The following is a 14,541-nucleotide window of genomic DNA, read 5'->3' on the forward strand; positions in this document are numbered from 1 at the left end:
GTTTTCAGCTGTAACCTGACCTTAAGAAAAGGAGCTTATCTTTTTGCAGTGAAAGAAGACAACCAACAAGCCAGATTTACAGATAAATGCAGAGCCTGATACTCTTTTCTCTTAAATCTTAATATTTATACAACAATCAACCAGATATCATGAAAATACAAAAGAAAAAACAGATTCTTCAGGTTCTATTTTCTGATCAAAATCACATGATAAACAAGAAACCAAAAGTATAAAGGCAATCTAAAATTCCTGCTACCTGAAACATTGTTAAAGTGAGGACAGAGGATATCTGCTGATTTTTTTTTATGCAAAACCCCAGTTAAAATACAAAAGAGAAAATAACTGAGCTGAGGTGTGGCTCAAGTGGTAGAGCATTTGTCTAGCATGAAAGGTCCTCAATCCTCGTTACATGCAAAGTAAGGAGAAAAGAAAATACTACGTGGGTAAAGTAGTGGGACAGTCAGAGGCCTTCTTTACCTGCAGTGACACCTGGGTACTTTAGTAAGATGATTCAAATTTAGGTATCAACCAAGATTTGGGAATTCTACACAAATACAACTAAGTATACATTTTACAGTATCAAAATTACTCTTTTTTAAGCAGCATTATACAAATCATTCCTTGGTAGGTATTATTTCTTACAGAACATAATGGCAAATGCTTAACAGAAGCAAACTTGGTGCTCAGAATGATGTTCAATTATTAAGAGAGTCAAATTTTTTACCTCATTGTTTAAAAAATACTACATATCCATCCCAAAGGATTTTGCCATATGTGGATTATATTTAGAGAAACTTATAACAAATTCAATAAACCTGCCATTTATTAATATAAACAATATTTATGAAAAATAACTCATTCCCAGCATAACAAGAAGTGACAATAGTCCAGTCACTTCCAAAGTTCTTTACTTCAAAGTTCTTTTGAGGGGCTGGGAAGGTGGCTCAGTGGTAGAGCATTTGCCTTGCATGCATGAGGCCCTGGGTTCAATTCCTCAGCACCACGTAAGCAAAAAGAAAAAAGCTGGAAGTGGTGCTGTGGCTCAAGTGGTAGAGCGCTAGCCTTGAGCTGAAGAGCTGAGGGACAGCGCCCAGGCCCAGAGTTCAGGCCCCACTACCGGACCCCCCCAAATAAAAATTCTTTTGAATTTATATATCAGTAGCACATTTAACCTAAATATTCACTGACCACTTGGAAGAAAATCAGGAGTAAAAATGGCAAGTAGTATCTTGATATCATTAGGTAAACATTCTGACCTCATCAACTTGCTGACAGGTTCTAGGAATTCCAGCGATCCATAACCCTCATTATTCTGAGCCCCTCTGAACGGTATTCTCACATTATTTGAGATCAGGTTTGATTTAATATAAATTTACTTGAATATATATTTATTGAAGGAATTCTCACTATGAAGTGTGCCAAATAAATGTTAAGTCAAAGCAAAGTTCTTGAAGACTGAAGAATCTCCAGGATTTATCAAAGGCAGTAAAGCCTATATACTTAACTACAATAGCATTTAAACAATGGAAGGTTCAGTATTTTATAAACAAGCCCACAAAATAAGTATACCGTACTGGTTTTTCACACCAGGAAAAGAAAACGTACCTATATGTCTTCTTGTCATTTCTACTGTAGCATTTCGATTAACGTTGGAAAGTAAACCTAAGCAGAACCTCTCTGAATTTGATGGATCTGTAAAGCCATCTACAGTGAGTGAGGGCTGTGATGCATGGAAAGTCTCTCCAACCCTCTGGTTTAATTCATAATAGGCTATTGAACACCAAAATGCAGGTTCTGAATAGGTAACTGGCTGCAAATCTGGAAAAGAAAACAAGTAAAAGAGAGATGTGTGAACAATTTAAGACAAAAATAGAATAGTATCGTCTTCATATGTTCTATTCCAGAAGACATGGGCATCAGTTCAGGAAGTAGATGGAACTCTCTCAGTTTCCACACATAGTATATTTTTAAATTTCCCCCATCTCATGAAGTGTCATTTTATACTGGATTATCAGTAGTTTTAATCAAGTTCTTGCCCAAATATAAAACCATAGGTCGTAAGTCAACTTGCCATACCGAGTACATTTTAAAAATACATAATGGAGGTTAATTTTGGTAGGATAAAATATAAAGCTGGAACAAAGATAGTAAGTCTAAGATAAAAAGCATATAAAAGATGACCTTTGCCATTTGTCTATTTTGACTTGGTAAGTTATTCTAGTTATTAAAAAAAGTAGAAAATAAATTCCTGCATATATAAGCTTACTTCATGGGAAAATAAGAACCAAATATATTTTAATTCTGTACCTTTAACTAAAATTATGAAGAATATCAAGAAAAGAAAAAAACTGAAACTTTTCTATTTTATGGAGTTCCAAGCATACAAAAGATGAGGAGAAATTATAGAACTCCAAGTAAAATAAGGTTAAAAATAAATGACACAAGTTAATATACATAAACACACACACACACATTCGCTCATCCAAATTCTCTCTTCTATCATACATTTATGTATTTGTACGCTATATATATATATATATATATATATACATGTATATACATATATGAGCACTCACACACGCGTGTGCGCGCGCACACACACACACACACACACCTCTTACACTGTTACAGGAAGACATTAAATATACCAATAAAAATATTTCCATATTAGGAATATTTTCATAAAGAACATATATTCAATGAATAGAACGATTGTGTTTCCTACTTACAGGTGTCAGTAGAAAACTTTTAGTATAATATTTGAACTGCCTTTTTAAAAGCAATGATTTAAACCTTTTGCCTATTTTTGCTTATTCACTGGTATTGTTTTCTCATACATATGAAAAATAACTTTTAGAGTGGACTTTTCCTTAAGTAGGCACTGTGAAAACAGTAGTCTTGAACTTACCAAGGCTATGATTAACAGGAGATAGGGTAGTAGGAGACAGTTCAGCTGGAGAGCCTAAAACAAAGGGAGAAAACTTGAAACTAGACACTGAACAATTTTCTGAATTTCTAATTAAGTAATCATAAAATGTTCATAGCTGGATGCAATTCAACAATAAAACACAAATAATTTAAATTCCAAGAATTCAAATAGGATACTATTTTATTTTATGTTTAATTTTGGAAGCTTCCCCATAAAAAGGTGTATGAACAGTCTTGGCTTTTCACCATCCAATTCCCCATCCCAAAGAAATCCATCCATTATTGACAGCTCTTTATGTATCATTCCAAAATCATTGTAGGAGCCACATAAGCAAAAGTATTGGTACTACTTCTCTTAGAACCTGTTTGTGTTCCCATTATTACCTGCTGGTCTATCATCCAATTGTAGCTTAACAAAACATCAGGGTACATTATAATTCCATTATGATAAATACTCAGGCTTTTAATCTTTTTCTTTAAGAAACAACACTGTAAGGACTAATCTTATATGTTTTGAAAGATACTCTTCTAAGAGAATCTGCCAGACTGAAAAGTCTGTATGTGGTTAATTGACAGATTTTGGTAAAATTATCATTCACAGAGACTGCATTACTTTACCTTCCCAGTAACATAAAAAATGGTGAGGAGATGCTTAGGCTTTTACTGCTGACAGATGAAAATATAGTTTCGATAAGTATACTTTCAATTATCATTTCTCGACACAAACTACTTCCTTATACTGTATTTCTTTTTGTGAACAACATGTTCTTTACTCATTTTTCTACTATATTAATCATTCTTTTTACTTATTTGTAGAAGGCTCTTTATGTTTAAGAGATAATTTTTGTGGTAGACTGCAAATATCTGGTTGATCTATGACTCAATTCTGATTCTGACAATGTAACATTTATTGAATTTCATATTACCATTTAATGAAAGAGCACTAATAGTGGATCTTCTTGTCTTCTTTAAGGTAGGCAATATTTTTAGCATTTTACCTCTAAGCATAATTGGCCTTGAAGCTGAGAGATAAAATTACTTATTCGTAACTTCTATATTGACAATCTGAAGCAATACAAATGAGTATTGTTATGCTAGTGCTATGTTTATAAGGCAGTATGATCAATGTTAAAATAACTTAAAAGTCTTGTCTTTGTCTATGCTCTATAAGTTCAAGTTATATTTTAATAGTACATTTCAAAAGTTTAGTAGAATTAACAATTCCCTAGGGTTTTCTCTAAGATATTATTTCTCAGATGAAAGATAGGTTTATTTCTTCTAGTCAGATTTATCGAATCATATTTTCTCAGAAAATCACCTGATTTTTATTTCCATTTTAAGTAATCCAGATCACTCAAGTCAAGAAAATAAAAGGGCATAAATACTTAAAATAAGAAAAAGGACCAACAAAAGAGAGACAACAGAACAAAACAATCTTTAAGACTACTTTACTCAATTCCATGCAACTATATTCTACAGCACAGGTTGTAAATGTTAAATAATTTACTAGAATTATAAATATATATTTAGTATACCTTTATCATTCTTTACATATTTAGGGAAAATCATCTGAATGAGCATAATTTACATATAGCTCCCAAGCTTCCCACATACACGCTGGAACACATATAGAGAAAGGGAGGTCAGACTACTTCATGTACCACATACCTACAACCACTACATAAAATGGCAGGTAGCAAAGATTAAAGGGCAGCTCCAAGATAAACAGACAAATGAGAAACAGCACAGATGATGAATACTTTTGAACACAAAATGATCTTCTTTAATACAATTAAGCTAGTTACTCATTTGAAAAATCTGTTGGCAAGTGGCAACTGGTACAACTAAGAATAGGTCAAATATATTTAGACCAACTAACTCAATTTCACCACTGTTTGCTGAAGCAGACAAAAAATAAACAAAGCTATTGATAGAAAAGGAAATTGCCCGGTTATACTCATCTATTAACTACTTCCATACATATATGCATGCATACACACACATACATACGTGCATGCATGCGTATCTATACACAGACACCTGGTGCTGGTACTAAGGCTTGAACTCTGGGCCTCAAGTTCTTACTTTTCACTCACGGCTGTCACTCTACCATTTGAGCTATACTTCTAGCTTTTTTACTCTATATCAAAGATATTTTTATAAACAAGTGCTGAAGTACCCTCTAAAAATGTGTTTCATTTCATTAGTTTCTTGATATCACTACATGCTGACACCTGCAACTTAACAAGTTTAAATGTGGTAACTGTTTATGCATTTTGTTTCTCTTGTTTTGGTCCAATTATATTCCTTCTGTCCATTTTTTCTATTAACTATCTTCTTCCTCTTGTTTTTAAGTTTTTAAATTTAGAACTCAGGTCTTAGAATTGTCACACATTTGTAAAATATTTTCTATTAAAAAATCTGTTTGGTGCATCTTTCAGGTGACATTAAAACATTATTATTTTATTATTATTATTATTATTTTAGGTTCATGGCAAAATTGAGAGGAATGTATGTAAAGGTCCCATATACTGCCCCTTCTCTACAATCTCAACTCAGCATCAGCATTCTCATACTATAATAGTATATTTGTTACCATCAATGAACTCACACTGACACATCATTATCATCTAAAGTTCACAGTCTCATTCTCATTAGGCTTTATACTTTATATTTGTATATATGTATAGCATGTACACATCATTTGTAGAATCAAGAGTAACTCCAATGACCTAAAAAAGCTACCCTAATCAATCTTCCCTTCTCTTTAGCCTTAACCTTTTATGGTCTCTGGTTTTGCCTTTCCTAGAATGTCATACAGTTGGGACTTTGCAGAAGAAAGCATTTGTAGACAGGTCTCTTTCACTTAGCAATTTCACATCTTCCATGTCTTTTAATAGTATAATAGCTCATTTCTTCTCACTAAATATTATATTGTCTTTATGTACCACAATTTATTTATTTACTAATTAAGGATATTTTGCTTATATTCACATATTTTAGAATCATGAATGAAGCTGCTATGATCAGACTATGATCACGTTTTTATGTAAACACTTAAGTTTTCAATTCATCTGGGTAAATATCAAGAAACAAGCCAGGACTGTATGTTGAAAGAATGGCCACAGACAGTATAGTGTACAAAGTTAAAACACAGACAGGATTGGATTTGCTTAAAAAGAAACCAATTCAAAAGTTTATGGTTATGAGAATTAAGAAGTCCCAACACAGAGCTAGTCCTCATCAATTCATTCTAATTGATGTGATTAGCTGAGTACATGATAACACAGGAACGGGAGTAGGTGTCAAGCTAAGATAAGAAACTATGAACAGAAGGGAACCTTACTACATTATTGGTGGGAGTGTAAACTTGTTCAACCACTTTGGAAAGCAGTATGGAGGTTCCTCAAAAGACTCCACATAGAGCTCCCCTATGACCCAGCAATCCCACTTTTGGGCATTTACCCAAATGATCACAAACAAGACCATACTAAAGCTACCAGCACATCTATGTTTACTGCAGCGTTATTTACCATAGTTAAGATATGGAACCAACTCAGATGCCCCTCAGTAGATGAATGGATCAAGAGAATGTGATATATATACACAATGGAATTCTATGCCTCCATCAGAAAGAATGACATTGCCCCATTTGTTAGGAAATGGAAAGGCTTGGAAAAAATTATATTAAGTGAAGTAAGCCAGGTCCAAAGAAACATAGGTCCCATGGTTTCCCTTAACTAGTATATGTCTGAGTTAAGCAGAAAAGGTCAGATAAGTTGATGTTAGGGGAATGAACCCCAAGGTAAGTATTCAAGTGTTTGTTTTTCTTTCATGCAAGTGTTTCTAACATATTTATAAGATGATTTCTATGTTGCTTTGTATGTTCCTCCCCCACGGTATAACCCTTGCTTTCACTGTATTTGATGTTGGTATAATTTGTCGAGGGGAAGGGCAAAAACAAATCATTTAACTAGGGATACAGGTAGACCCATTGCAACAATGAGATGTACAAGTTGTTGTACAAGTTGTTATGTTGAAAAACTAACTTCACAACTTTAGTGGGGGGGGGATCGGGTGGGGGGAGGAGAGGGGAGTATGGGAAGGGGAAACAAAGAGGAGGCAACAATGCTTGATAAGAAGAAATGTACTCATTATCTTGCCCATGTAATTGTAACTCCTCTGTATGGTATTCTCACAATAAAAAAATAAATGAATAAATAACAACAAAAAAGAAATAGCAGAAAAAAAGAAACTATGAGATAGCCTATAGTCTTGTCTCAGGCATCTGAAAATTCTGCTAAGAGGAAGGATACCTGAAACTTTAGATAATCTGGTATTAATTAAAGCACAAATCATCTAGACTCTTCATTCCAGAGGAGAGATAAGCTCTTCAAGTAGTACCCAGAAAGAGAAAGAGTGTCTAAATTACTCTGGTATAATTTTATATAAAATACCAAGTATTCAATTATAAAATGAGACACATACAAAGTAGGAAAATGTAATCTATAATTAAAGTGATAAAACAGAAGCAGAGCTATATATTAGCCAGATATTGGGATTATCAGATAAGATCTGTAACATGGGAACTGTAAAACTGAAAAATAAAATATCTATATGAAGATTCAATTGTCTTAATAGCAAAACAAAAGCCAAATCCACAAATATATTATCACTTCTTTGTCAAATTATCATTAGACAAAGAAGTCAAACCAAAACAATGGAACAGGTAAAGTCTCTTCAACAAATGGTGCTGGAATAAATTAATGTTTCCAGAAAAGGAACAGAAAACAGGAAAAAAAGTAAAAATGGTCAATATAAAGTATTTTTTTAATCCTTTAAAAATGCCTTTAAAAGTATAATGTGTGATAACAGCAAAGACATTGGGTATATATGAACGGAATTAGACAGCTGTGAAGTTTTCAAACTTCTCATGAAATTATAAATATTACAACTTAAGTAACTTTCATATAAAAGGTGCAAAATATAATGTAAGTTTTACAATACCTAGAAGATATTATAAGAAATATTATCTAAAAAGAAATAATGCCAAATAGCAAATATAAGAACAAAAATAAATGACTAAGCCGGGTGGGTGCTAAGTGGCTCCAGCCTACAGTCCTAGTTACTTAGGAGGTTGAGATCTGAGGATGGCAGTTCAAAGCCAGCTCATGCAGAAAAGTCAATGAAACTCTTATCTTCAATTAACAACCAGAAAACCAGAAGTGGATCTGTGGTACAGCTTAAAGTGGTACAGTGCTAACCTTGAGCAAAAGAGGTCAGAGAGCCCAGGCCCTGAGTTCAGGCCACACGACCAAAAAATAATTTTTTGACTATGGTAGGCAAATAAAATAGAGGCATCAAAAACAGATAAAGCAATTGAAGACATATAGCAAAATGGTAACCTAAACCCAGTATCAATAATCTCTTTTTATATATATGGAAATGGAAGTATAAACATTAATTGTACATTTTATTTCAATAAAAGATAAAGACAGTACAAAATGCTGTCCATAATAGACATATCTTGAACATAAAGATATTAAAGACAGAATGAACATAAAAGGATGAAAAGTATACTGTGAAAGCACTGAGATAAGAAAAACATGGGCATGTTAATTCTTAAGAGATGGGGATCAATTAGTGAAGGGTACACAGTATCCAGTGGGAGTATGGCTCAAGTGCCAGCCTTGAGTGAAAAAGCTAAGGGAGAGTGCCCTTGTCCTGAGTTCAAGTCTCAGGACGAGTACCAAAAAAGAAAAACAACATAAAACTTGACGGGACTAAAAGCAAAAACAAAAAACACAAGAATTAGAGTACTCTTCTCTATAATTGACAAATAGATTTTTTAATCAGAAAAGATTTAAACAGCAATCATTCTCATCTTAATGACATTTAGAAAATACTATAATGAAATATAGTATTAATTATATAACAAAATAATTTAATTAATATTAATTAAAAGTAAAATAAGATACATTCTTTTTCAACTATCTATAAAACTCTTGCTAAAAATACACATGTTAATGAATAAAATAATTATTAAGATAATTTCAATGGATTGAAGTTATTTATTGTATATTTAGGACCACAAAATATACAACTAGAAATCAACTAAGTATTTAGAAAATTCTCACAATATTTTATTTTTCTTTAAAATACCAACTTCAAAATAAATAATAGGCCAAAGATATCACAAGAGGAGTTAGAAAGTAATTAAATAGAGAAAAAAAGCCATGTTTAAAAATGTGTAGTATAGGGGGGAGGGAGGAGTTGGGGAGGTGGGAAGGGAAGGGATAATAAGAGAAAAAAACAAAGGAGGGGGTAACAATGCTCAATAGGAAATGTACTCATTACCTTACTCATGTAACTGTAACCCTCTGTACAGTATTCTTTATAACATTTTTTAAAATGTGTAGTCTAGAGCCAAAATAAGGGTTAGAAGAAAACTTGTAACTTTTTTCTTTTTGGTAGGTCATGAGATTTGAACTCTGGGCCTGGGTGCTGTCCCTCAGCATTTCAGCTCAAGGTTAGCACTCTACCACTTGAGCCACAGTGCCACTTCTGGTTTTGTAAGTGGTTTATCGGAGATAGAGTCTCAGGACTTTCCTGCCAGGGCTGGCTTTGAACCACAATCCTGAGATCTCAGTCTCCTGAGTAGCTAGGATTACAGGAATGAGCCACTGATGCCCAGAGAAAACTTGTATCTTTTAAGTGCTTTTATTAGGAAAGAAATAAATGATCTGAATGTACACAAGAGATAAGAAAGGGGATTAATTGCAAATTAATTGAAAATGTTGTAGAACAGACGCAAATGAAGTAGGAGAGATGAAGTCAACAGAAAAAAGTTAACAAAATAAAAGTTGGTTCTTTGAAATCATTAACAGATAAATCTTTGCAAGACATTAACAAGACAAGAGTCAAAAGATAATTTTTAAAGACTTTAAATATTAACAGAATTTAAAGTTATGTGGAGTGTTAGCATAAGATATATTTACTTACTTTAAAGATGCACTGAATAGCTAGCTGTTCTCCATCTCCTATTCTCAAATACCTCTAAAAACATAGACTACTTATAGCCTTTTACCAAAGAGCCTTTTGTGTATATGTGCTGGCAATGGGGCTTGCCTCAGACCTTCACCTGACTTTATCACTCAAAATTGGCACTACACCAATTGAGCTATACTGCCATTGCAGCTTTTGTTAATTCAAGGTAATAGTCTTAGGGATTTGTCTGCCCGGGCTGGCATTTAATCTCAATCCTCAGACCAGAGCCTGATGACTAGGGTAGGATATAGTCAGAGACACTGGCACGCAACTCAGAGGGATATTCATGTATCTTTTTGGGTATATATCTTAGGGTAACTAAAAATTTAAATAGAAGCACAGGATATATAAAAGAAATAAAACCATGTATTTGCACATTTATATTTACTATAAATTGAAAGAATTTTTTTAATTTTTATTATTTTTAAGTAGTTGTAAAAAGGAGTTGCCTTTTAACAGTTTATGAACACAATGTATCTTGATTTGTGTCATAAGAAAAAATTCTATTATTTTCAAAGTAGTTAATACATGCGGATTTTTTCATAGCAACATTATCTCCCTTTAATAGTTACTATCAAAATGGGAGATTCTCCTTTTTGGTATGTTTCTCAACTTCTCTAAATTTGGGAGCGATATCCAAATTTCAGTTAATATAAGAAATGTAAAGTGGACCCTAGGCATCTTCAAAAGATTGGTCCAAAACTCCTTGTGGACAATAAAAGTTTTCAGCTACTTTCCTCATATAAAATGACACAAAAAATACCATGACAACAGTTGTTATACTGTATTATTTAGGAAATAATGACCAGAAAAAGTCTTGTATGTTTGGTACAGATGTAAAATTTTCCTTAAATATTTTCAATCTGTGGTTGGTTGAATCCATATGTGGGACTTGTAGATACAGAGAGCTGAAGAGTTATTATTCAGAAATTTTGGTCTTTTTTTTTTTTTTTACCTGTATCCATACTTTGGTTCAACTGTTGATCACTTGTTTCTCCATCTTCACTAATATATCCAGGTGGTGGTGTTTCTATAAAAGTTTAGAACAAATTAAGTAGTTATTTTGATTTGATTTTACCTTTTCTCATAGCTACCAAATATAACCAATAAATAATCCCCAAATAAAAGATAAAAACATTATTATAAAAAAAGATTGAACTGAAGATTTATGACTCAAGTTCTGATCAAAATCTTCCAGGTACATCTTTAAAACCTACTCGCAATACAATTCAACTCCCTTTCTGTGTCTATGTGTGTCTGTGTGTGAACTGGGTATTGTCCCTTCATTTTTTCACTCAAGGCTGGCACTCTACCACTTGAGCCACAGCTCCATTTCCAGCTTTTTTGGTGGTTAATTGGAGAGAAGAATCTCATGGACTTTCCTACAAAGGTGGCTTCAAATAATAATCCTCAGATCTCAGCCTCCTGAGTAGCTAGGATTATAGGAGTGAGCCACTATCACCCAAACTCAATTGGCATATTTTGTTAAATACAAGTTTTATAGTACAACTTATGATAAAATGGTTCAGGACTGACATGTCAATTTTTCTTTATTTCTAACTAGTAAATTCTAAAATTTTGAAGTAGAAAATTCATGCATGAATTACTGTACTATATAGGCAACATACTCCTTAAAAATAAATATTAAGACTCAAATGTATCATTTTCAATACTTTTTAAACAAAATATTCAAGTGGTATCTGAATAGGCAAGTATACTTCATAGAAAATAAAAATATTTGCACTATTTCATCATTTGTGATTTTAAGGAGAAAACAATAAGTTCCAAAGATTTTTCAACAGCTTTATATTGAAAGTTTTAAGCAATAAAGGTAATATATACACAAAGCTAAGAAAATACTTCCTTGGAGTTTTCAATCATGGAAGAATGCTTGTTCATGGAAGGTAATTTAAAAAGAGGTAAGAAAAGGGAGAAGAAATTTTATTTTATTTATTTATCTTTATTAAGTTACACATTCCTTAATAACTATACATTCTTGCAGTTATTAAAAGGGAGAAAGGAAGGCATGGTTAAAAGTCTCCTTCACTATCCCTACAATGTATCTTAAATTATTTAACCATAAATTTTAAATGCCAAACTTTCCATTTAAAAGCCAACACCTCAAATCTTTTTGTCTGTATCTTTAACAGGGTCTCATTACAAAGCCCAAACTGGCTATAAACGTGTGATCCTTCTGCCTCAGTCTTCCAAGTGTTGGGATTACAGGCGTGTTCCATACTCAGTGTCCTAAACTCATCATACTGAAAAAAATCTTAATTATCTTCATATAGCCAAACAGTAAATGGCAAAAATGTAACTAAAAGATATGTTATTTTAAAAGTTAAAGTTAACAGAGTTAGAGCTAACCTTTGCCAGGTTAATCAGTGTCTTAGAGATATAAGGCATTTCTTCCACCAAGGTAAGGTGAACGAAATAAGACATTATTTAGCTTACTGTATTTCATTTTCCTCCAGTTACGTTTGTACAAACCAATAAGCTATTTGTATTTTTGAGAAAATGCTAAAATTTCTTTTGAAGAGAACTAATAAAGTGAACTTTGACTAGGGATCAAACTAGGTATGTGCCAAGTATGCACAAGACCCTGCGTCTGATTCCTAGCACCACACACAAAAAGGTGAACTCTTTGGTTTTGTTTATGCTTGGCAGTGGATCAAGCCTCACTGATCAGAAAAGCCAGTCAGAAGAATTCAATTATGATTTTCTACTTTATGCAATATTAACTTCTATACAAGTTAGGATAAAAAAAAATACCAACCCAAACGCCTTCATAAGTTAGGCCACTACACATTTAGATGCGTGTGCTTGTAACAAGTTATAAAGTATGTGTCTCATGAGACTGTGCTTATACCCTAGTTTATTACTACTGTACCTCATTTCCACGTTAAGACTTAAACTGGGCTGGGAAGGTGTCTCAGTGGTAGAGTGCTTGCCTTGCATGCATGAGGCCCTGGGTTCAAGTCCTCAGCCCCACATAAGCAAAAAGAAAAAAGCCGGAAGTGGCGCTGCGGCTCAAGTGGTAGAGCGCTAGTCTTGAGCTGAAGAGCTGAGGGAAAGCGCCCAGGCCCAGAGTTCAGGCCCCACGACCAGAACCACCCCCCAAAAAAGACTTAAACTATCTCCTTTCCTCCTAATATGAGCACAAACATACATGCACATACATACAAAAAAATCCACCTTAACCAGGTTTATGAAAGACAAGATTGAATTTTTCTACTTGGGAAATGTCTCATTCTTTAGTATTGCATCCCATCCCTCTTCTTCCTTGCTAACTTCTTAAAATGTTCCTATGTAACAACACTGTAAAAAGTAACCTTATCACTTCCTATCTGTAAAAATAGATGCATTATATTCATAAATTGCTTGTTAAATGGCAACTCCTTTGTACAACTACTTAAAGATAATTAAATAAATAAACATAAAAATACTTCTCCCTTTTCTTACACCTTTTTGAATTATTTTCAATAGGGGCTGGGAAGGTGGCTCAGTGGTAGAGCGCTTGCCTGAGGCTCTGGGTTTGATTCCTCAGCACCACATAAGCAAAAAGAAAAAAGCCAGAAGTGGCGCTGTGGCTCAAGTGGTAGAGAGCTAGCCTTGAGCTGAAGAACTGAGGGACAGTGCCCAGGCCCAGAGTTCAGGCCCCATGACTAGAGCAAGAAAAAAAAAAAAGTGTCTTCAATGAACAAGCAGTCTTCCATGATAGAAAACTCCAAGGAAGTATTTTCTTAATGTACATGAAACTTACATTCCTGACAGGTTTTCAGTTGTAAAAAATTAAAGTCAGGTTGGAATAAAGAAACATAAATGGAGGAAGTGGAGGTATATCTCCAGTGGTAGAGAGCCTGCAATCTAGAGACTTGAGTTCAACACATTTCCCATCACCAAAAGAGGGAAAAAAAACCTGACCAAAAATCCAGCATATAGCTGAGTCCTCATTCTAATATCATATTCTTAGTTTCTAGATGGGGAGAAAACAAGCAAGGGGAAACATACAGGAAAAATAACGTAAGATTACTGTTCCCTTAGAGAAAAACTAATGACAAAGGAAGAGGCAACAATGCTTGATAAGAAATGTACTCATTACCTTGCTCATGTAATTGTAATCCCTCTGTATGGTATTTTCACAATAAAAAAAACAAACACAAAAAAACCTAATGACTAAAATGACAAATACTGTATTGTGAAATTTACTGGATCACATAAAACAAGAGAATGGAATTTTTAGAGACATGTGGTAGGACTCATTCATATTTCATCTAGAGTTTAGACTAAAGTCCACAAGAAACCTAACTAAAAATAAGAGGTTTTTCTGATTTTTAATATAATTACAGTGTTGTTTCATCTACTGAGTTAAAACACTGTATCTCCTAGAGAAAGGTTACACTTAAATATTAGATTATCTAATAGTGATTATTTAGGAAGCATTCTTTCAGTTACATTTGTTTCAGAAATACAATTTTCCTGAACCAATTATTTGTTACATTCTGCATTTCTCTGTTTCAAACAACTAAGATAAACTTTCACTACAGTCCTTTCTGCTTCTCACAG

The 14,541-nt window shown here is 33.4% G+C and overlaps 1 protein-coding gene across 3 annotated transcripts in view; it reads right to left on the reverse strand.

Annotated features, from left to right (window-relative positions):
- The window catches only part of Smad2 (SMAD family member 2), a 63,952-nt gene that overhangs the window by 6,030 nt on the left and 43,381 nt on the right, over nucleotides 1-14,541 (reverse strand). For all 3 annotated transcript variants that reach the window (XM_013018991.1, XM_013018990.1, XM_013018989.1), the window contains exons 6-8: nucleotides 10,931-11,005; nucleotides 2,909-2,962; nucleotides 1,606-1,818 (exon numbers count right to left, since the gene is read on the reverse strand). In XM_013018991.1, coding sequence (XP_012874445.1) covers nucleotides 1,606-1,818; nucleotides 2,909-2,962; nucleotides 10,931-11,005 — 342 coding nt within the window. The remainder of the gene's footprint in view (nucleotides 1-1,605; nucleotides 1,819-2,908; nucleotides 2,963-10,930; nucleotides 11,006-14,541) is intronic.

This window comes from Dipodomys ordii, unplaced genomic scaffold (assembly GCF_000151885.1).
Source record: "Dipodomys ordii isolate 6190 unplaced genomic scaffold, Dord_2.0 Scaffold43, whole genome shotgun sequence".
Lineage (NCBI taxonomy): Eukaryota > Metazoa > Chordata > Mammalia > Rodentia > Heteromyidae > Dipodomys > Dipodomys ordii.